Genomic DNA, 24,492 nt, shown 5'->3' on the forward strand with positions numbered 1-24,492 from the left:
CCTTGTCACTGCTCTCAAGGAGGTTACAGTAAGCTAGAGAACGAATTTGAATCCAGTCTCATACTCTAGGTAAGCACTGTAATGATGGTAGAAAAGAAAATGTGTTTGGAGCAATAGGAAGTCATGACTTATTCTGCCTAGAAGGGAGACTGAAGGCTTTGTGTGTCTTGGATGTGATACTCTCAGGCCGAAAGGCAGGTGGGAAGGATGTTTTAGCCTGAGGGGAACAACCTGACTACAGGCATGGGGAATGGTAGAAGGTGGTCCTTGAAATAGTAGTTTGGGGCTCCATTGTGGGGGATTTGACTGCCTGTCTAAGGATGTTGGGTCTAAGGATGTTGAATCTTATCCTGTAGACTGGGGACCCTTAGAGGGTTCCAAGCAGGGGGATGACATACTTCAAGACTGTGTGCTCCTGGGAAGGATAAATTGGAGGGGAGACACCGAATGCAAGGAGACTTAACAAAGAGGTCATAGTCAGCCAGGTAAGGGGTAGCAAGGGCTCAAATGTAAAGGAAAGAATATGTACAATAAACAGTCGGATGGGGGGATAAAAGGTTGGTGTCAAGCACGGTCCCAGATTTCTAACTTGGGTCACTAGGAGGTGCCTTTATCCAAACTTGGAAATGTAGGAGAGGATCAGGCTAAAATGGAACACAAAAGATGCGCTCTGGATTTGCAGGTAGAGCTGCAGAGGGAGCTGGCTAGAGCTGAAGTGCTTGTGTTTGTGTTTCAGATGGTGACCCTCTTTCAGATGTGGGTTGTTCCCCTCTATTTCACAGTGAAGCTGCACTGGTGGAGGTTCCTAGTGATCTGGATCTTGTTCTCTGCCGTCACAGCCTTTGTCACCTTCCGAGCCACCCGAAAACCACTAGTACAGACAACCCCAAGGTGAGAATTTAGGTAGTGGGTAGTGGGAAGGAGCTAGGCTTCCTGAACTAATGGGTTGGGATGCACGGGAGGCAGGTGGGTTAGACTGAAAAAAATCGCAGTTTTTGTCTGCCAAGATTACTTGGCACAAAGCCCCACCAAAACGAGCTGATTGGGAGACCTCCTGCCCCATTCACAGGATAAAAACCTCCAAGTCTTTCCCTATAGCTTACCTTACAGTTTACATCAAGGTCTGGTTTATATTAAAAGCTAACAAAGTAAGTAAGCAAATCCTGGTCATTGTGGTCTCATTATAACTGTCATTTTCTTCTGTAACCTCTTCTCTGATCTCTAAATTAGATTTTCTGTCACATTCTCTCCTAGTGCCCTGTAGTTTTCCTTCATAGAACTTATCGTAGTTTATAACTAAATATTATTTTGAGTGTCTGTCTCCCCCACTAAACTAACTATGAGATCAGGAATCACATCCATGTTGTTTGTCACTGTATATCCAGGCCCTACCACAGGGTCTGGCACATAGTAGCCTATTCTCTGAATTTTTGTTGAATGAATGAATCTCAGCAAATTTACAATTTTCCAGCAAACAATACTTCCTTCTTTGGTCACAAAGCAGCCCCTGCCTGTATACATCTTTTTTCTTTTTTAATTAATTAATTAATTTATTTATTTATTTTTGGCTGCATTGGGTCTTCGCTGCTGCATGCAGGCTTTCTCTGGTTGCAGTGAGCGGGGGCTACTCTTCGTTGCGGTGCACAGGCTTCTCATTGCGTTGGCTTCTCTTGTTGCAGAGCACGGGCTCTAGGCACGCGGGCTTCAGTAGTTGTGGCGCGCAGGCTCTAAAGCGCAAGCTCAGTAGTTGTGGCGCACGGGCTTAGTTGCTCAGCGGCATGTGGAATCTTCCCGGACCAGGGCTGAAACGCATGTCCCCTGCATTGGCAGGCAGATGCTTAACCACTGCGCCACCAGGGAAGTCCCCTGTATAATTCTTTGTATTTCCAAATGCATTTCTCATTTGATCCTCCCAACCAGCTTGAGAGGTCATTTAATATCTATACTTGACAGGAAAAAAAAGAGATTTTCTCATTTATTCATTCATTCATTCAACAAGTACGTGCTATGTGTCAGGCCCTGTGCTGAGCACTGGGGATACAGAGCTGGAAGAGACATGGTCCCTGCCCTCAAGGAGTACTTGGTTTAATGGAGGAAATGGACAAGAAAGCAGCTGTTTTAGTGCAGTTGGTAAGTACTGTGAGACATGTGTGTACAGGTTCAGGAGAGCCTAAGAGAAGAACTGGCCAGCCTCAAGAGTTGTGACTATCCGATCCGATCCAAAGTTTTCCAAGTTGCAACTTGCTCTTTTTCCCATGCCTCTTATGTTCCACTTTACTACAAGCCTTTCTTTGGCCTTCTGAGTTTAATTCTACAAAGTAAAATTTATCTGCAAGGTGAGGTCAGTGATCCAGAAGCCCCTCTCTGGCTGTGGTAGTTTACGTTAAAAGCCAGTATAGAATATACAGGCTCTGGAGCCAGATGGATATGGATTGGAAACCCCAGCCCTGCCAGTTGTTAATTATATGACCCCTATGACTGCACATTTCTCAGCGTTGAATTCTTTATCCCTAAAAATGTGATAATAGTTGTTACCTCTGATAATAATTGCTACCTCATACAGGGTAATATGAAGAAAAATTGTAATAAAGCATGTTAAGAGTCATCAAGTAACATTTTCAACATCTAGCTAAAATGACTGAAAATGTGTCTATAACATGGGAGGTTTTTGATAACGGTAACAACTAGCATTCGATAGTGCTTTACAATTTCAAAGTACTTTCATAAACACCCACATTTATTCATGCAGCATTTATTGAGCATATATTATATACACCAGGAAATTATATACACTGTGTACAATCCAGTGAGAAAGGTAGCAGGGGGTTCCTGTTTTAGAAATAAATAAACTTGTCTCAGGTTAATATGACTTATCTGGGGTTACCCAGCTACTAAACCTCACTTAATCCAGGTTCAACCTAAAATGCCACATCCTTTCCACTGTGTCTCAGTCCCATCTGATCAGTACAAACCCTGGATAATGGAACTGTCTGTGGTCTTTGAGGGCAGACACTGCAAGGTGTTTGGGTCCCTCCGCCAGCCTGAGAAGCCATTGCTCCTGGTTTAGCCACAGCAGGGAGGCCCAGGCAGGGACCTTGAGCATTCTCCCTGAGGCCCAGCAGGGTTGGCAGTAACCTACTCAGCTCTCAGGAGCCAGGCAGATTGCTAAGTTACTCCTTAGCTCTCCTCACAGGTAGAACAGTGGCCCCTGATATCAGGGACCTACTTCCATAGCATTTAAAAGGCTCTGGTACATTCTGGGAACTATCTTACCTCTCTGATCCTAGTTGCAGTCAATCAACCAGATTCCACACTGCTTTTCATTGGATCCTAGGGAGCATGGCTCCTCCTTCAGGAGCATCACACAGCCCCATTCTACTGCACCCCACCCCCATCACGCACACACATCCAATTCAAGGGTATTCGTTGAGTGCCTCCTTCCTTATCCCTTCTCCTCCAGGAAAAAAAATAAATTCAGAAGCAAACTTATTAGATATAATTCATTTTGTTATTAGCCTATGGGTAGGAGTGAAGCAGTATTCACATTAACCATGCGCAGTTACAAAAGCCTGTAGCTAATTCTACCTCTTATTCATCTTCCCTTGAATCCTCTTTCCTGATAAGAATACCCGTTTCCTTCTGAGCATAGCTATAGTTACTAATTTTCACTTCCTCATCCAACTAACCTGAATTTGAGATGACATACTCGTCTGAGGTCAGCTGTGTACTTTCTTTGTTTGAGGTTGAAACTTCTCTTTTCTTCCCTTGGTCTGAGACCAGGAAAATACAAAGCACTAGCTCCCTGGTATGTGGAGGTGTTTCTGCAATTGAGGGAGTGACCAGCCTTGCTCAGTAAAAGTCCTAAGCAAAGAGCCTGATGTCCCCATTGATGTGAGAGTAAGGGATTCTGGTGGTCCAGAGGCTCTTAGGCCAGTGTTTCTGTGTCAGCTGTACTAATTTTTTCTCCTTTCTCCAGGTTGGTTTATAAGTGGTTCCTGCTGATCTATAAAATCAGCTATGCCACTGGCATCATTGGCTACATGGCTGTCATGTTTACCCTCTTTGGTCTTAACTTGTTATTCAAGTGAGTACCCTTTGCTTTTGTTTTTGCTAGTGTTTGGGGAGGAGGGACTGGTGAGATGTACCTTTGTTCCTGGGACAGGTCCTGAGTATGAACAAGGGGAACGTGGTGCCTAGGATAGGAGACTTGGGCTTTGGAGGATGGGAGGATGGGTGGGCCTTCCATGATTTGTGCTGGCAAAGAGAAAGGAATGTCTGGATGATACAGAGTTAGAGTCTCAAATCATTGGTTGTACTTTCCAAGAATTTATATTTTAGTGGAAAAGTATAATAACAAAAGTAAGCATAATAATGATTATAGCCAGTTACTCATAACTCCATCACCCCAACAGAACCATTTTCCTTTTCCATGTGTGTATTGTTTACTGTAACATCCACTCTACCTGAGTGGTCTTATGTTCAAGGATAGTAGGAGTTGGCAAACTACATCCTGTGGGCCAAGTTGGCCTACCTTCTGTTTTTATAAAATAAAAATATTTTACTGGAACACTCATATTCATTTGTTTACGCATTGTCTATGGCTGTTTTTGCAGTAAAACAGCAGAGTTGGATAATTGTGGCAGCGACTATATGGGCCACAAAACCTAAAATACTTACAATCTGGACCTTTACAGAAAAAGTTTGCTGACCCCAGACTAGACAGTTGAGCTCATGGGACACAGCTGGCCACACCTGGCAACAGATCCACCTAGAAAGATACAAGACAGGAAATAGCAGGTCAGCGTCTGCAGGAGTCCTCACAATAGTCCCAGGGCTGAGATATGAGGGAATGAGACCACACAGATGAGTGTGGGAGCCAGCCAGGCCCAGAAGCCCCACTTCTCCAAGGAACACATCAGGTTTAAAACTCTCCCAGTCCAGATGTAGTGTTCTAATCGCAGGTCAGGTTTAACATATAAGCATTGCTGCTTTGTGACACAGCTGACATTCCACCTTTAAGAGATTTCTCAGGAAACAGAGTTAACCTGTGGACTTTTAAGTCCTGCTCCATTGTTGGTCACGTAGGTTGTTTTTTCAGTGCAGCGCTGTCACAGATAACATTGCTGAGTGGCTTCCTAAGGGTACATGACCAGGAGTGGGATTCTGGCTGTTGCTTCATATTGTCATAAGCTTTCCAAAATATCTGTATCAGCATACAGTTTTCCTCCACCTCCCGTTAAGGCAGAAGCCAAGTAATCCTGGACTCTGGGACTGGAGGGTACAGTGAGTAAGCAGGGCAGAAAAGGGTAGAAATGTGGTTTCCACAGCTGTAGGCTGTGGATTGTGAGGAATCTTAAGCCTGGGACAGTGCATTGAAGCTAGAGATTTAGGATTCAAATTTCAATTCATGACCACTGGCCTCTTCCCCAAACCAAGTATACTGTAGGCAGGAGTCTCTGAAACTGAAAGGAATAAGTCCTGCTTTATATAGTGAGAGGACACCCATGGAATTCTTTCTTCCAGGGGTAGTACAGGCTGAAAGAATAAACAGGCTCCACAAATATTTACAGGAATTTATCAGAGTCAACACATCTCATCAAAGAAAACCAGGGTACTTCCAGATATCTTCCTAACCTGTATGGTTAAAAAAAGTAAAAACCAAGATTCTCCATTATGTTTTAAATGTATTTATTCTAGAGTTACAGTTTCTTTTTACTTTGATAAACTGTATAAGGAAGGAAACATAATTGAGAATCTTGACCATTTTTATGCTACTAATCAGGTTAATTGGTGTAAGATCATGATGTCTAGTTAGTAGGTTAAATATTGTAAGATTGGTGGGCAAATTCAACTTTCTAAGCTACAAGTAATTTACAACTTTAAGTGAACACGTACAGTTCTTGGTACAAACGTTTTAACAAAGGTAGTTTTCTATAATAAACATTTAAAGACTCAAGATTGCAAACTGTTGGTCCCTGGGATTACTAAAACAAACTTCCTAATATTATAGGTCTATTGTCCTTAGTAAGGAGACTTGGACCAAAATTTAACTTTGATGACATGATACAGAATATGTATAGATGCAAGTTAAAATTTTATGGTAACTGGTATGTGTATATTTACTAACTTTATCTTTCTTTTCTAAAGCTGTGGTTGGCAAACTTTTTTGTAAAGGGCCAAATAATAAATATTTTAGGCTTTGTGGGACAAAAGGCAAACTCTAGGATGGTGTATAGGTACTTATATAACAAGAGAGAAAACTCCTCCCTTGCTCCACCCTGTTTGCCTGGGTGGCCTGTCTCAGATGGTGGACATACTTTGTGCCCACTTGCCATCATATGAAACATTCTCAGAAGGAGGGGCCTGATGGGGGCGGGTGACCCCTGGGATCATTTTCACTCTCTGCTCCAGTGACACCCAGATCCTTCTGTGCCCTTCCCTCCTTTTGGAGGGCTCAGCCGTTTCAACTTGGGCAACTGGCTGGAGGTGAGGCAATTCAGTAGTGAGTTGCTAACTTCCGGACTGAAAATTCCACTGCTTAGTGTGTAGCAGTTGCCAGTAGTGGAGTCCCCAACGTATAGGTGCCAACTAGGCAGCTGCAAGCATGGTCATCAGTCAGAGGAGGCAGGCACTGGAAACAGAGTGGGGAAGTGAGCAGAAAGGGATACCCTGGCTTGGTCTTCACAGCTCTCAGTCCTAGGCTGTTCAGGTGGTGCCCACAGGTCATATACAGACAGGCAACAGGCTGGATTTGGTTTTAGTTTGCCAACACTTGCTCCAGCTATTAAAGCTTCTAGCTTTAGATGCTGCCATATGTGTCCCAGAGTAGTAATCCAAAGCAGTTGCATCTCAGGGCAGGCCTTACAGGCCATGCTGCTTCCCTTACAGGATCAAACCAGAAGACGCCATGGACTTTGGCATTTCTCTCCTCTTCTATGGCCTCTACTATGGTGTTCTTGAGCGGGACTTTGCAGAAATGTGTGCAGACTACATGGCGTCTACCATAGGGGTGAGTTCACTTGGGCTCTTTAATACTGCCTCCTGCCACCTCCAAAGAGTTGAGGATAGCGTCACTTGTTTGATGGAAGAGATAAGCCATACAAAATCCTTCAGGATGTGAGTGGTATGTATGGAGATTCCTTCCTTAAAATTTGGAAAACCGATCTCAGATGCACCCTGGAATTTTTAACTATAAGCCATTATAAGAATCACTTTACCCCTCAGGAAGTTAACAGTCACTCAACAGATACTTATTTAATGCCTCTGTCTAGTGACAGAGATGGGTATTAAAGTAATAAAAACACAAATAAATTATATATGATACTTTATGATATTATATTATTAAAATTATAAGTTTAATAAATATTATGAAGGGGAGGTTCGTGATACTATGAACAAATATAGTCGTGGCATTTGACCTAGTCTTGGGGCTCAAAGATGGCTTCCCTGAAGATGTAACTATTGAGCTGACCTGAACAATGAGTAGAGTTAACCAGATGAAGTGAAAAGTGAAATGTATACCAGGTAGAGGAAATAGCATGTGTAAGAGGCCTGTAGTGGGAGAAAGGGTGAGCATTTTAAGGAACTAGGCTAATGTGGTTGTAGGGCTGAATTATAGTAGAAGTGTCTGGAGAAATAATCAAAGGCTAGGCTAGAAAAAGCCGTAGAGGCCAAATGAAAGATTGTGATTTTTATACTAAAAACACTAGGGGGCTAAGATAGAAAATGACATCATCAGATTTGCACTTTGAAAAGATCATTCTGGCTGCTTGGGTAGAGAACAGATTGGAGAGGGGTCCACAGATCAGAGTGACCCACTTAGTCTTTAAGAGACAATTGCAGTAGTCTGGGCAAGATGAAGGTAGCTTGGATTAGGGTAGAGATGGTGAAAAGTGAGAGAAACGGACTATTGGAGAGGTATTTTGGAGGTAAGGTTGACAGGACTTGGATATAGATTAGTTCTGGAGACTGAAGGAAAAAACATGAAGGAAAGAAAGGTAGGTATCAAAGCTGACATTTCTAACTCAAGCAACTCCTTGGATCCTTCACTGAGATAGGAAATGCTGCAAGAGGACCAAGTGGAGACCATGCAGAGATTCTTCAAGCTTAAAATATAGGTAAAGTAACAGCCAGTCTAAGAAACCCAACTCAATATCCTTCTTTCTTTTTTTTCAAAATGTCTGTTGTTTTGCTGTTCGTAAAAGTAATACATTCTTTTTGTAATTGTGTGAACAACACAGAAGTGCTTCCCATCTGAGTATCATCCTATTAGACCCCGCCACAAGAAGGAATATTTCCAAGTTTAATAGACATTTCTCCAGTTCTGTGCTGAAATAAGCGTGGTTCTGTCTGATGAGTGGGGACTGAAAGGCATTCAGAAGTTCTTGCTACTTCTGAGGTAGCAAGAGGTTTGGCAGGTTGGAGAGAAACCCTAGGAGAATATCAGGGAAGCAGGTTCTCTTGGAGCGTCCAGATACCAGTCCTAGCTTTTAGGCAGCAGATATCAGTGGAGACCAGTTGAGAAGTACAAGAAAGCTTGGCACTGACTTCATATGAGGCACCTCAGGGACTCTTGCTGAGTTTGAGGCAGTTTTGCAGGTGGGGGCCTATTGGCTGTGCAAATTTGTATGTCACTGCTACTGTGATCTCATTTGTGCCACGGGCTGGTAGGCTTAGGGCAATTCACGTTAAGCAGAAGACTCAGCTATTATCTTGGGTAACATTAATCAAGTACAGTTTTAGGTCTAGGACTTTGTTTCTCAGTATCCTGGGACTATTTTTATTTTTCCTGTAATGGATCAAATTGAAAACAAAGTGTATTGGGTCACTTTATAGACAGCCTATTAGATTCTTTTCTGAACAGCTGTCTTATGTTTTAGCAACATTTCACTGTCTCATCTATTTGTGTAGACTTCAGCTCTTCCTTTAACCAGTTCACTCCCCGAAGAGATTTCCAGACCCTAGATTGTCTAATTACTAACTTCACTCTCAACAGCAGAGATTGTCTAATTACTAACATCGCTTTCAACAGCAGAGATTGTCTAATTACTAACTTCACTTTCAACAGCAGCTGTTCGCTGAGACTGCTTCTTTGGCACAGCCAGCTTTTCAGAGAATCCTGTCCTTTACCCTCTAGTGATTTCTTTTTCTTCTCATTCTATTTTTACAGGACCAATTCTCTGATTTTCCCAGGTTGTTGCCAACTTTATCTCAAAGTTATTATCAGCTGCCAGTTTAAGCATAGCCTTTATTCCCTCAGGTGGGTCCCTAATAACCAATCTACAGAATCCCTTTTCTGTCCAAATGGAACTGAGCTCAGAATTGATCCACAAGTTAGCTTCTCCTCTGGGAGATAGAATTATTAAATTGGCCTCCCTAAGATGCAGTTTGAGCTGGGCCACTTTCCGTGCTCTTGGGAAGAATTATTGGGTGCTGCAGTGATTATAAGTGATAATCCCTCATAAGATAATTCCCTAATAATGATAAATTCCAGCTTCACCAAGAGACCTGGTGGGAGAATTTCTCGTTAGGGTGAAGAGTGCCTCAAACACCAGCTCCTGACCCCTCATACTCTCCTTCCTTTTATGGGATCTCACTAGTTACCCCCACCACTCCATGGTAACAGTCTGTCCCAAGGATAAACCCACATACCTCCCTGTACCTCTTAGCACAGAACATAAGAATCAAACAGTCACGTCGGACTTTATTAAAGGGTTGAGGATGAATAACAGGAAAATAAACTGTGAGTATTTGAATGAGGTTGATCTGAGTTATCAGGCTGCCTGCTTTCCAGGGTTTTCAGACCTGCTTCATCTAACTCTCAGCCTACCTTTGTATACTGGGTGTCATCTTAGCACCCACCACCTAGAATCCACATCTGGACAACTATAATCCTCCAGATGCCTAGACCTAGAGCCTGTGTTCCTGACAAAAATAATGCTGCCCCTCCCCTATACCACAGGGTATCTTACATGAGGATCTACCTCTTCCGTAGGTAATTGACATTGAGAATGGCTTTCCTTTTCAGAGGAGCCACTCTATCCAACTGTCTCTTTCAGAGGAGTCACTCTGAAAACTGTCCAACAGAATGTGACCTTGCTGATCCTGACTATAGACAAGCAGTTTGCTGTTTCCCCAGGTTCCCGTCTTGGGGGGTCATAGGAAGACTAGGATGGCTTGTGATAGTACTGGGTGAGTCACCAGGAGTTAACGCATTTGTTGTTTTCTAATACTCTTAGCAAATATTGCTGAGACTTAGTGACAGGCCTTCTGCTAGGACTCAGGATGCCAAGAGATTAGACCAGGCAGGAATATGGGAGAAGAGACTCCAACATGGGATAAAGGGATAGATTGCACTACCTTGGAGTGCTTTCCAACCCTGAGAAATCCAAGACTCTGTTATTTCTGCGCATGTCTTTGGTCAAGTGGGCCTTGGTCTGCTCAGGAACACCTGGGCCCCTGAGCCACAACAACCTGAATTTAAAGAATATTGCTGGCCTGGAAGCCAAAATCTGATCAGTGCTTTGGGGAGGGCAATTCGAGGAAGCCAGGAGACTCCAGCTTTCCACGCATTCATTGGCCAACTCATTCATTTATTTATTAAAGCAACAGTTATTTATCAACCATCTACAATGTACAGAGTGTGACTGAGTGCAGCCCTTACTAGCACCACAGCCCACTTCCAGTAGCAGCCCTAGTTGTTTTTTTTTTTATTGTGGTAAAATACACATAACATACCATCTTAACCATTTTAAAGTGTACAGTTCAGTAGCGTTAATACATTTACATTGTTCTTCAACTGTCACCATCATCCATCCATAGAACTCTTCATTTTGCAAAACTGAAGCTTTATACCCATTAAACAATAATTCCCCAATCCCCACTCTCCCAGCCCTGGCAACAATCATTCTACTTTCTGTCTCTATGAATTTGACCACTCTAGATGCCTCATATAAGTGGACTCATATGCAGTATTTGTCTTTTGTAACTGGCTTATTTCACTTAGCGTAATGTCTTCAGGGTTTACCTATGTGTCATGTGTCAGAATTTCCTTCCTTTTTAAGGCTAAATAATATTCCATTGTGTGTATATACCACATTTTCAGTCCTGCTTATTTTTCCTAGTCTTTTGTATGTTCTGTGATCACAGCTTCTATCCCAGAGAGTCAAAGTTGATTTTGGAGCTGTTACCAGGTCAGGAACTAGGTCTGATTCATCTCTTGGTCCACCTCTGGGAGTAGTTTGACCTAAAAAGATCTGTAATTAATTAATTTCACAATTCCTAGAAATAAAACCATGATGTTTTATAATTGTATTAACAAGCATTCTCAATTCCTTTTAGACTATTCTGCACTACTCTTTTTAGAGTAGAATAGCTGTTTGTTTTGCCTCACTTGGAGAAATTTGTAACTGTTTTGTTGAGTCAGGTCGATTCAAGGGAATCATGGATGGTGTCTGTGTTTTCCAGCTGGTTACTGTGAGGTCATAAGCTTGTGACAGCCAGTCAGTCTAGTTTCCATTCACACCCAAAAGTCATGTTGGGGTGGGGTTGGGTGGGGTAGAGGTGGTGGAGTGGGGAATTGTGAAATAAGCTTATTTCTGGGGCTTCCTCCTCTGCGAGAGTGATTGGGCAGGCAGGGTGGTAACACATTGTTTGTGCTGCATTGGGCCAGGTGTCCTGCCTCACATTTCTATCTCCTGAGCAAATTGCTGTGCCCCAGATTTACTGCTTCGTGGATCCTCAGCAGCCCCAGATAACGTGAGGACAGGACTATCTCCTCATTCATCTGACTTGAAGTAGTAGAAAGATCCAGGAGGTTAGAATCAGACAGACCTGGTTTCAAATTCTCCTCCACTTCTAATTATCTGTATACTCTTGAGCAAGTTGCTTTACCACTCTGATCTTGTTTTCTTAGCTGTAATAATATTGCCAGCCTTATAGAATTGTGGTAAGGAACAAATGGGTTAATGTCAAGCACTTTGCAGAATAGCCTGGCCCATGGCAAACACTCACATGATGATGATGATGATGATGATGATGATGATGATGATGATGATGATGAAGATGATGATGATGATGATGATGATGATGATGATGATGATGATAGCTACCATTTATTAAGTACCTACTATACAGTCCTGCTGTGCTGTACAACCACGTATTTTATGTCTGTAATCACCTGGAGCACAGGGTCCTTGTAGAATTTGTCTTTGTATCTTCATCATACTCAACACACAAAGCAAGACATAGACAAATCATCAACCATGAGTAATTGCCAGTTCTCTCTTAACACCATCTATTGTCTGAAGCCACCTTAGACCACTCTGTGATATGGAATCTCCTCCACTATAATCCTGGAAATGGGTATTTTATTCAGTTTTTCAACAGGTATTTCTGAAATCATCTACTTGAACTGACTGGGAGCCAGCTCAGCCCTGCCACCAGCTCTCTCTGGCCTCAAGTGAGGCTTTCCTCCTTGGGCATTAGTCTCCTTACTAGTCAAGGGGGTGGCCCAGAAGAGCCCACTAGGCTTTCATGGCACACATTTCCTGTGATGGTCAGTGGTGTGGATTAGAACTCATACATCCTGAGCACCTACCACATACAAACTCCTGTGCTGGGGTTTTGTGTGTTTTCTCAGTGTGTCTTCCTAATACCATGTGAGGCCGGGGGTAGTGTTCCTGTCCTACAAAGGAGAAATCTGACTCTGTTCATCTGAAGAGCTTATTACTCTCCCACTTTGAGTAACCTGTTTCAAACCTTCTCTACTCTCAAACCTCTCACACCCCTTCCTTCTGTCGCTTCATTCTCAGCAGATGACCTCGCCTCCTGAGCAACTAGAAACCAAACAGGAATCCCCACAATTCCTGACACCGTATCTACAGATCTACTCCTGTTTGCACCCATCTTCTCCTTCCCTCCAGTAACAGTGGAATAAGTGTTCTTTCTCCCATCAGAGGCCAGCCCTCCCTGTGCTCTGGATTCCACACCTCCTGCCTGCTCAGGGACCCGATATGCTGTTGACTTCCTTTCTCACCCATGACTTCACCTTCTCCCTCTACTGGGCTCTTCCCATTAACCTTTTAAGTGTTCTTTTTCAAAAATACCCTTTTTTTGACCCACTTTCACTTCTAGCTACTGAGCCATTTCCTGTCACTCACAGCTAAAGTTGTAGAAAGTTCCTGTTTCCTTTTTTATCACCTTTCACTTATCCTTGGCCCATTCTAACTGGCCTCAGCTCATGCCCTTCTTCTGAAGTGACTCTTACTCAGGTCACCGGTGACTCTGTGTCACTCATTCTGGTGGATTGATTCTGATCTCAGCAGTCATCAGCACAGTTGACTCAGCACTGCTTCCTTCTTAAAAAGGTTTTCCCCCCTTGGATTTTGTGACATTACACTGTCCTGGTTTTCTTTCTGTCTCTCTGGTATATTCTGTCTCCTCTGCTAACTTTCCATCCCCTTAAATGTTATTGTTCCTCTGAGCTCAAGGCTAAACCATCTCTGCTCTTCGCCTAGGTATTTCCCTTTTCTTCTTCCACGGCTTCCAGATCTCTAATCCAAAACTCTCTTCTGAACTCCAGACCTTTACTATTCAGCTGTCTCTTTGGTATCAACAGTCTGTCCACTTCTCTCAATTTTTACTGCCATCAAATTAGCCCAAGACATCACCTTAGCTCGGACCCCCATACAGCATTTAAAGAATTGTAACTGTCTCTTAGCTGGTCTCTGAATCCATTTTGGCCTCATCTCCAATCCATTTTTCACACAGAAGACAGAGTGCTCTTTTAAAATATGAGTCTGATCATGTTACTCCGTACTTAAATAAAGCCTTTAGATGACTTCTCATTTCAAGTCCAAGATCCTCCATGCAGCCATAAGAGTATTAGGTTCCTTTCAGTTTCTCAAGTGCACCAGGTCCTTCCTGCCCCAGGGCCTCCTCTTGTCACTTCTGCCTCTCTTCATCTTATTAACTCCCACCTGTCCTTTACCTCTCAGCCTAAAACGCCACTCCCTTGAGGAAGCCTCCTCAGATGACCTAGGTTTAGTTGGGAAACCCCTTCATTGCAGTGTTCTTTGATAGCCCTTTTAATGCCTTTTAAATAATTCTTATTTTAGCCTTTTAAATAATTAGTTCTCATTTTATATAAATTAAAAAAATTTTTTTGAAGTATAGTTGACTTACAATGTTGTGTTAATTTCTTCTGTACAGCAAAGTGACTCAGTTTTTTCATATTCTTTTCCACTGTGGTTTGTCACAGGAAATTGAATATAGTTCCCCGTGCTATACGTAGGACCTTGTTTATCCTTGTTTTTTATCCATCCTATATATAATATTTTGCCTCTTCTAATCCCAAACTCCCGTTCCTTCCTTCCCCTATCCCCCCTACCCCTTGGCAACCACAAGTTTGTTCTCTATACCTGTGAGTGAGTCTGTTTTTGTTTCATAGATACATTGATTTGTATTGTATTTTAGATTCCACATATAAGTGATACCACGTGGTGTTTGTCTTTCTCTTTCTGACTTATTTTGCTTAGTATGATAATCTCTAGATCCATCCATGTTGCTGCAAATGGCATTATTTCATTCTTTTTGATGGCCGAGTAATAGTCCATTGTATATGTATGTACCACATCTTCTTTGTCCATTCATCGGTTGATGGACATTTAGGTTGTTTCCATGTCTTGGCTGTTGTAAATAGTGCTGCTGTGGACATAAGGGGTGCATGTATCTTTTCGAATTATAGTTTTGTCTGGATATATGCCCAGGAGTGGGATTGCTGGATCATGTGACAACTCTAATTTTAGTTTTTTGAGGAACCTCCATACTGTTTTCCATAGTGGCTGCACCAATTTACATTCCCACGAACAGTGTAAGAGGGTTCCCTTTTCTCCACACCAGCACTTATTGTTTGTAGATTTTTTGATGATGACCATTCTGACCGATGTGAGGTGGTACCTCATTGTAGTTTTTGTTGGTTTTGTTTTGTTTTTTGTTTTTTTATAAAGAAGAATCACACAGGAAGAGGCACTGGAGATGTTTCTTTTTTTTTTAAATTAATTTGTTTATTTATTTTTGGCTGCTCTGGGTCTTTGTTGCTGCACGTGGGCTTTCCCTAGTTGTGGCAAGCGGTGGCTACTCTTCATTGTGGTGTGCAGGCTTCTCATTGCGGTGGCTTCTCTTGTTGCGGAGCACGGGCTCTAGGGCACACAGGCTTCAGTAGTTGTGGCGCACGGGTTTAGTTGTTCCGTGGCATGTGGGATCTTCCTGGACCAGGGCTCAAAGCCATGTCCCCTGCATTGGCAGGCAGATTCTTAACCACTGCACCACCAGGGAAGCCCACCTCATTGTATTTTTGATTTGCATTTCTCTAATAATTAACAGTGTTGAGCACCTTTTCATGTACCTATTGGCCATCTGTATATCTTTTTTTTTAAATAAATTTATTTATTTTATTTATTTATTTTTGGCTGCGTTGGGTCTTTGTTGCTGCACATGGGCTTTCCCTAGTTGCAGCGAGCGGTGACTACTCTTCGTTGCGGTGCGTGGGTTTCTCATTGCAGTGGCTCCTCTTGTTGTGGAGCACAGGCTTCAGTAGTTGTGGCACATGGGCTCAGTAGTTGTGGAGCACGGGCTTAGTTGCTCCGTGGCATGTAGGATCCTCCCGGATCAGGGATTGAACCTGTGTCCCCTGCATTGGCAAGCGGATTCTTAACCACTGTGCCACCAAGGAAGTCCTGATCTGTATGTCTTCTTTGGAGAAATGTCTATTTAGGTCTTCTGCCCATTTTTCCATTGGGTTGTTTGTTTTTTTGTTGTTGAGTTGTACGAGCTGTTTGTATTTTTTGGAAATCAAGCCCTTGTCGGTTGCATTGTTTGCAAATATTTTCTCCCATTCTGTAGGTTGTCTTTTTGGGTTTTTTTAAATGGTTTCCTTTGCTGTGCAAAAGCTCGTAAGTTTGATTAGGTTGCATTTGTTTATTTTTGTTTTTATTTCTATTGCCTTGGGAGACTGACCTAAGAAAAACATTGGTATGATTTATGTCAGAGAATATTTTGCCTATGATCTCTTCTAGGAGTTTTATGGTGTCATATCTTATGTTTAAGTCTTTAAGCCATTTTGAGTTTATTTTTGTGCATGGTGTGAGGGAGTGTTCTAACTTCATTGATATACATGCAGCTGTCCAACTTTCCCAGCACCAATTGCTGAAGAAATTGACTTTTTCCCATTTTATATTATTGCCTCCTTTGTCGAAGATTAATTGACCATAGGTATGTGGGTTTTTTCTGGGCTCTCTATTCTGTTTCACTAATCTGTATGTCTGTTTTTGTGCCAGTACCACACTGTTTTGATTATGTAGCTTTGTAGTATTGTCTGAAGTCTGAGAGGGTTATGATTCCTGCTTTGTTCTTTTTCCTCTTTTTCCTCAAATACTTATTTTTTTAATGTCAGTCTCCCCTAGCTGTAGGTTTCATGAGGACAGAGGCCAAGTCTGTGTTTTTCTAGCATTCTAGCCCAAGGACCCAGTCCAGTGGCTGGTACTTAGTAGGTGCCCAATATATTCTGATGGAAGGAAAGAAGAGTTTGGGTGGCTTGCTCAAGGTCATCAAGATAGTAAGTGACAGAGGATGGAAATGCAGTGTGTCTAATCCTGACAAATTATGTGGCCCCTTGAGCCCTTTCCACACTGAGGCATCTTGAGGTTAAACTGAAATCTGCCTCCCTGTACTTTACCCTACTCAGCCTCAGTGCCTCCTGATACAGTCTCTGTGGGGTTGCTGGGCCCTTCCTGACTTGACAGGCTTACCTGATAACTTTGTTGAAACTTTGTGGGATTTGACCCTGCCAGGCTGTTGCCACATTAGCTTGCGGGGAGAACTCCAGAAGCTAGGGGCCTAATAGACATTTTCCTGGGCGTCCCTCCTACTCTCATTACCTCATCCAAGTTCTCTTGCACCTGTATCCCTTGCCCCAGTGTCTTGGGGCAGAACTCAGGGATGATTTGAGGTAAAGCTCTTCCTCAGAACTCTCACCCATCCCCTGAGTTGAGGCGTTCCCACTTATTTCACTGCCAACGCTGTGGGCCAGAGTGAGTGACCATGTTCCTGTGCTGCATGATTGTGCAGGGACTCAGTGCCAGAGCTGGACCCAGACTTCTCGGCCTCTTTTCTCTCTGTTCAGTTGATGTGCCTAGAAATTCTAAGCCAGACATATTTCAGAGCCATAAGCCTCTTGAGCACTGGAGAAGTGTTTCTCAGAGGTCCCCTCAACACTTACATTCAGATTCCAGCTTTGGAGAGTTGCAGTTAGTGGGCTCCCACAGGTTTGGCTCTGCCCTAACTCTTGCTTATCCTTTTGCACTCTCGATAAACATATCAGAACCTTTTGAATTACTGGCCCTCAGTGAGCTAAGTAGCTGATCTTTCTGCAGCGTTCAGCAGATGTTAATGGACATCTTGGGTAGAACTTGGGTTAGGAGTCAGAGGGGCTGGGTTCTCGTCACAGCTAGTTTCTTTCCTTTCTGGGCTTTGGTTTCCCCAGGGACGGGGCTGCTCTGGTGTTCTGTGATAGTAACGAGCTCACCTTGAGCCACTTCAGACAGTTTTGTAAGACGGTGAGGTGGGGGTGAAGGCAGGAAGCTCTCTATTCATGGATTCTTGGGGTGGTGTGGCTCTACCTTCTACACTTGAGGACTCTTGGGAGTCAAGAGAGGCCATTTCTCTCTTGGAGAAGGGCAGCTTGGAGTCAGAGATGCCCCCATGTTGAGCAGAGGTTCTGGCAGGTGTAGCTGTGTCTGATCTGGCTGTCACCGTCCTCCCTACTCCCTATCCCAGCACCTGTATGCCCACCCCTCCTCCACTGCTATCCCTCACCCAGCTTCAGGTCTGTGGCTTTTTCAGAAGACAGTTGCTTGGAAATAAAAAAACAGAGCAAACTCAAGTTAAGAAAATACAAAAAGGCTAAGTATAATCTATTTCCCTTATAGGTACAGATAAAATTGTAATAATAAATGCAGACTCCTTTCTAAAAATTCATTTTACAGTTTTGCAAGATGTGAAAGTTCTGGAGATTAGCTGCACAGCAATGTGAATATACTTATTAACATTACTGAACTGTATATTTTAAAATAGTTAAGATGGTAAATTCTGTGTTATGTGTGTTTTACCATAATTTTTAGGACAGTGCAAAGAAAAAAACACAATAGGTCTTAGACTATTTCAACAAATAAAATTCAAGTCTTTTCTCCTTGGGGTGAAGGGGAAATGCTCTGTAGCTATTTAACAATAAACCACAAGGAAAGTATGCAAAATTTGGAATTTCTTTTTGGAGCATGGAATTGGTTATCCATTGTGATTAACCATGGTAATACATAATCTTTTAAAGTATGGGCATACCTTGTTTTATTGTGCTTTCCTTTATTGCGCTTCGCAGATAATTGTGTTTGTTTTGTTTTGTTTACAAATTGAGGGTTTGTGACAGCCCTGCATCAAGCAAGTCTATCAGCACCATTTTCCAACAGCATTTGCTCACTTTGTGTCTCTGTGTCACATTGTGGTGATTCTTACAATATTTTGAACTTTTTCATTATTATTATATTTGTATGATGACCTGTGATCTTTGATGTTATTGTAATTGGTTTTTTAGACATAATGCTGTTGCACACTTAATAGACTACAGTAAGTATAAACCTAACGTTTAAATACACTGGGAAACCAAAAACTCTACTTGCTTTGTTGTGGTGTTCTGGAACCGAGCCCTCAATATCTCTGAGGTTTGCCTGTAATATATGTTCATTAAGGAAAATTTGAGTACAGAAAAATAAGCAAAAGAAAAAAAAATCACATATAATCCTACTACCAAGACATCACTGGTGTGAATATTCTCATACGTTTCCTTCTGATCTTTTGATAGATTTGGATTGTCTTTACATATATATGTACCAATAATACTGTGCCTCCAATTTTGTACCCTGCTTTCGACACTCAGTGTTATATCTCAAGCTTCAGTTGACCCACTACCTCTCTAGTCCCTTGAGTATAATTTATTGAGGCATTCTTCTATTGTTGGTCATTTATGGTTATTTCCATTTCTTTGCTTGTTTTTGTTTTTGTTTTTTTACTATTTTTTTAATAAAATATATGTAATGTAAAATTCACCATTTTAGCCATCCTTAAGTGTACTGTCTACTTCCACAATTTTTCATCACTCCAAACAGAGACTGTGCCCATTAAGCAGTAACTCCCCATTTCCTCCTCCCACCGCTGGTTACCTCTAATCTATTTTCTGTCTTATGAATTTGCTTATTGTAGATATTTTATATAAATGGAATCACATACAATGTTTATCCTTTTGTGTCTGACTTATTTTACTTAGTGTAATATTTCCAAGGTGCCTGCACGTTGTAGCGTGTATCAGAACTTCATTACTCTTATGACTGAATAACATTTCATTGGAGGGATAGACCCCATTTTGTTTATCCATGCTTCTGTTTCCGGACACTTGGGTTGTTTACACCTTTTGGCTATTTGTGAATAATGCTGCTGTGAGCATTGGTATACAAGTGTGTGGTTAGTCTCTGTTTTTATTCTTTAGGAGTATGTACCTAAGAATGGAATTGCTGTGTCATATGGTAATTCCACATTTAACTTTTTGAGGGATTGCCAAACTCTTTGCTTCTTTAATTATAAATAACACTTAAATGAGTATCTGTATGCATGAAGCTTTTTTTTTTTTAACTTTGGGTTTATTTATTTATTTATTTATTTTTATTTTATTTTTTATTTTATTTTATGTGTTGGGTCTTCATTTCTGTACGAGGGCTTTCTCTAGTTGCGGCAAGTGGGGGCCACTCTTCATCGCGGTGCGCGGGCCTCTCATTATCGCGGTCTCTCTTGTTGCGGAGCACAGGCTCCAGATGCGCAGGCTCAGTAATTGTGGCTCACGGGCCTAGTTGCTCCGCGGCATGTGGGATCTTCCCAGACCAGGGCTCAAACCCGTGTCCCCTGCATTGGCAGGCAGATTCTCAACCACTGCGCCACCAGGGAAGCCCTGCATGAAGCTTTTTTGATATTTTTACTCCTTCTTTAAATTCCTTAAGGTGAAATTAATGGGTTAAATTGTGTGACAGTTAGAGACATCATGCCAAATGCTGTCCAGAAGGGTTGAACCTCTTTTGCTGCTGCCACAAGTGTCTGAGAATGCCCTTGTCACCAAACCAGCGTTGCATCAGATGTTTCACTGTTTTGAATCTTGGAGAAGAGATGTTTCCCATCTCTGATGGAACCATAATCTGGCTGCAGAGTGGCTTCGCTGATGTAGCTCCCAATCACCAGCCCTGAGCCCTTCTTTTTCCCATTCTCCTTGTCCCTGATGCCGACCCTCCCAGTATTCAGGTCCTATCAGATCTGACTTCCTTTCACCCCATCTGCCCAGCAAAGATGAGGGCTATCTGGTGTATGAGATATTCTCTAGCTCTGGGACTCGCCCTGCCATGTCGCCTCCTCTATAGAAGACCTAAGGCCTCTGTGGTACCTTCCCACTTTGGCTGATTCTCACGTCTTTTCTGTCTTTTCCTCCTGCTCTTCTCTCCCAGTTCTACAGTGAGTCGGGCATGCCCACCAAACACCTCTCGGACAGTGTGTGTGCCGTGTGTGGGCAGCAGATCTTTGTGGATGTCAGTGAAGAGGGCATCATCGAGAACACGTATAGGCTGTCTTGCAATCATGTGTATCCTGCCTGGAGCTCCTGGGGCACGTCTCTCTTGCCACGTGCACACTCCAGTCAGGGAGGGAAGGGGGTGGTCATGACCCTGGGCGTGCTGTCCAGACCTTTGAGGGTAGGGGAGTCACAAGAAGCAGACATTTGGGTGATGTCCTCTGCTAGGGAAGCCGACCCCCAGGAGTAGAAACGGCTGCCTCCTTTGCTCCTTCTCACAGACGGGAGCCACTCTTACACGTAGCCTGGCTGGATCAGAAAGGAGCCTGCAGCTGCACTAGCTGCCCCAGGACTGGGTCAGTCACAGGGGAGGAACATCCTCTAACTGGCTCCCTCAGTTTCAGAATCAAATCTGCCTGAATAGCACTTGTGACATTTACCATGTCCTTACTCAGCTCCCATTCAATGCCATATGTTATCTCCGTTTTGCCCCATAACAGCCCTGTAAGGCAGAGTTCATTATCCTCACTTCACGTATGACGAAGCAGGGTCAGAGAGAAGGGACTTGCCCAAGATTATACAACTGATAAGAGGTGAAGCCAGGATTTGAACCTTCCTCCAGAGCTAGGGCCTGGGCACCTTGAAGACCGGCATGGGGCTGGAGTGCCATCCTGGCCGCCCACCATTTCCCTTGACCAGTGGTGCTCAGATTCCACGAGTTCTGCATCCGCGGCTGGTGCATTGTGGGAAAGAAGCAGACGTGTCCCTACTGCAAAGAGAAGGTAGACCTCAAGAGGATGTTCAGCAACCCGTATCCTTTGTTTGGGTTCTTTTTGGGAGTGGGCAGTGGTAAGAAAGTACTGGCCTGCAGTTGGGTGGGTCTTGGGGCCCTCTGTCCTGCCCCCAGCCTGGCTGCTGCCCACCAGTCCATGCGGCTTGTGGTCTCGGGAAGTGGGTGGGATGTGGGGCAGGACCAGCAGCTCAGCTTCTCCTCTTGGTTCAGGACTCCTCAAGGGTAAATCGGTGGTGATAGCAGCTACCATTTACTGCTTGCTTACTATGTGCCTGGCACTGTGCTAAGTGCTTTACTTGTATTAGCTCACTTGATTCTCTAGAGCTTTATGACCTGGGTAATATTATCCTCTTTTTACCAGTGAAACAGTTTAAAGATTGAATAATTTGTTCAAGGTGATATAGCTAATGGGTAGTGCCTTACCTGTGACAGGCAGGGCTGGAGACCAGCTCTGTGCCTGTGCAGGGCCTGCAAGGTACAGGGATGGCAGGGGCCCCTGTCCCCATCCACCTGAACACAGGACCTGTGCTCCTCTGAGCTGCCCCTCCCTACCTGACCAGCCCTCCCCACTTTGCCTTCAGCCTCCGCTTCCTCCCCGCAGCCTGTCTGTCAGAAAGTGCCCAGCCACTTCTTCGGCCACCCCCACCCCCCGCCCCCATTTCCCCTGGGATCCAGAGACTTCTCCCAGCTGCCCTTCCTCTCTGCGCCAGGGTTCCCTGTCCCCTGGACACTAGCTGGGCCGTGCGGGGCCACTGTGTTCCCCTTTAAGGTTCCTTGCTTGGTTCTTCCAGGGTCTAGTTCAGGAACAGTTTAGTAACTCCATGGTCAAGCTGAGGGTTGGGGCTTCCCTTAGTTCTCAGGACTGGGCCCGGCTGTGCCTTCTGATGCCTTCAGAGGGATTCCCCATAGTCTCATGAGGTTCAACCTGTGCTTTCCCTGGAGCTGGCTTCCCAGGCTCCCTCTCCATGTCTTGCCCGGCAGTTAGCTGTAAAGTGAAAGGAAGGGACTTATCTCCAGGGGCCGCTTGGCCTCAGTAGGGCCTGGTGCTCAGTGCCCTTGGGTGGGGATTCCTTAGAGCCTTTGCCTGGGGTTATCCCCTATGACCAGCCTCTTGCTCTGCCCCCTCATGCCTCTGTCCCGAGACTCAATCCCTTCCTTGACCTAGAAAACCTCCCATTTTGGACATTGCAAGAACCTTTGGGTTACCTTATCCCACTCCTCGCCTCCCTGAAGCCATCATCACCCATAATCTACAGCAGTCTCGGGCATACTGGCGGTCCAATCTTAGAAGGTTGTGCGGAGCCCTGTCTGCATGTTGGTCATGGAGAGCTTAGTTTCACCCCTCCACCCTCTCCCGCATCTGTCCGATCTTCTGCACTGGTCCCCTCTGCCCTCCTGCCCCCATTCTCTGGGTTTAACCCTGCATTCCAACATAGAGAGGCTGGGTGGGGCTTTCTAGAAAGCAGCTTCCTTTCTTTGTAGGCCCATTTCTGTGGAGCATCTGGAAAGTGTAGGCAGACCCTCTCACCCATCCCCTAGACCAACCTTAGCAACTCAAACACGTAACCTCTTTTCTTTGACGCCATGACAGCTGGGAGAGGCCTCATGTCATGTACGGGCAACTGCTGGACTGGCTTCGATACTTGGTAGCCTGGCAGCCTGTCATCATTGGCCTGGTGCAAGGCATCAACTATATCCTGGGCCTGGAATAGTCAGGAAGAAGAGCATCCACCCACCATGGACCTCAGGGCACTCTCCTCCCTGCCCTCCAAGACCTCCTGGGTGGGAAAGACTCAAAGGGGCACTCAGGCCACTCAGGACCCCTCCGGCTGTGTCCGGGCTGGGGAGGGATATGATGGAGAGCCAGCAGGTGGGGTTGTCAGCAGTGGGGGGCTTTTTAAAAGAAAACTATTTTGATGAATATATTTAAAAACCTTTTTTATTGTGGAGCATAGGAATTGCCCCAATTCCTCCAGGCCTCAGCCTCCCTGCTTGAGCAGGGCAGGAGCAGAGCCACAACATTTTTGGTGTAAAGGAGCCACCTCTTCTCTGGCTGAGAGCCCCAGCCCACCTCCTTCCATATGTGGGGCTTGAGCCTGGTACACTCAGTGTGGAAGAGCCAGGGAGCTCCGGCCAGTGCCACTGATGAGCACTGAGGGGTGAGGTGCCCTCCGTCCTCCCTGGCTAAGGCCACAGGTGGGCGTTGTCTGACTCCGTCTTCCCTGTTGGGGGCCGTAGGCTGGTGGAGACAAGTGGAACCTTGTCATAACTTTTGCAGCAAGGGAAGCTCTAGGACCTCGGAATTCACCGGGGATTTGTGTGGGGGTGACCAGAGCTGTAGCAGCTTGGGGAACCTGCCACTAAACGGGGCTGTACTCAGCCAAGAACAGAGACCATCTATACATAGTTGGGCCACAGGAGTTACTGCTGGCAGCGGTGATTGAGGGCCGCTTGTGCAAGCTGATCCTCTGCCCAGAAGTGGTGACACGTGCTGAAGGCCACTGCCACATCACTTCCTTCCCTGAAAGCCGGAGTGAGAGCGCGCGCGCGTGTGTGTGCGTGCGTGCATGTGTGTGTGTGTGCGGTAGAAGAACTATGACAGATGTGAGACTTCTTCCTGTGGTCAGACATTGTTCCCTTGAAGCTGCCAGGGGATTCCCAGCCCAAGGAATATCCTCATGTCAGCCTTGTCATCCATGAGTCCTGCCTGGGCCTGGCAACACTAGTGGTGAGGTGGGTGGGAAGAGGGTCAGGCCCAGGTAAGTACGGGTTCTGAAAAGGGGTTCCAGGTAGGCCCCAGCTCTGGTCCTAGGAGTTTTGAAGGAAGTGGGAGGGCAAACGTGGGCCTTCCATGCTGGGTTCCTAGGGAATATGGCCCTTCAAGTGCAGTAAGAACCAAGCAGGATCTTGTCATCCATTCTGAATAAAGCTCCGTGAGCTGGGTTGGAAAGCTGAACATCCATCTTGCTTTTCTTCATCACACCTCTTTCCCTGCAGTCCCCGGGGGTGCCTGGCCCTTGCTGCCTCTTGCTCTTCCCTTTTG

The 24,492-nt window shown here is 44.5% G+C and overlaps 1 protein-coding gene across 4 annotated transcripts in view; it reads left to right on the forward strand.

Moving 5' to 3' along the window:
* The window catches only part of RNF121 (ring finger protein 121), an 84,762-nt gene extending 60,357 nt beyond the window's left edge, over nt 1–24,405 (forward strand). For 3 of the 4 annotated variants that reach the window (XM_082340366.1, XM_082340367.1, XM_082340369.1), the window contains exons 4-9: nt 737–891; nt 3,977–4,084; nt 6,889–7,009; nt 20,595–20,728; nt 21,366–21,467; nt 23,041–24,405. In XM_082340366.1, the coding sequence (XP_082196492.1) occupies nt 737–891; nt 3,977–4,084; nt 6,889–7,009; nt 20,595–20,728; nt 21,366–21,467; nt 23,041–23,161 (741 nt within the window). In that variant the 3' untranslated portion in view covers nt 23,162–24,405. The remainder of the gene's footprint in view (nt 1–736; nt 892–3,976; nt 4,085–6,888; nt 7,010–20,594; nt 20,729–21,365; nt 21,468–23,040) is intronic. The other variant, XM_082340368.1, reaches the window with a different exon arrangement.
* Nucleotides 24,406–24,492: the final 87 nt, after the last annotated feature.

This window comes from Balaenoptera borealis, assembly GCF_965194805.1.
Source record: "Balaenoptera borealis genome assembly, chromosome: 11".
Lineage (NCBI taxonomy): Eukaryota > Metazoa > Chordata > Mammalia > Artiodactyla > Balaenopteridae > Balaenoptera > Balaenoptera borealis.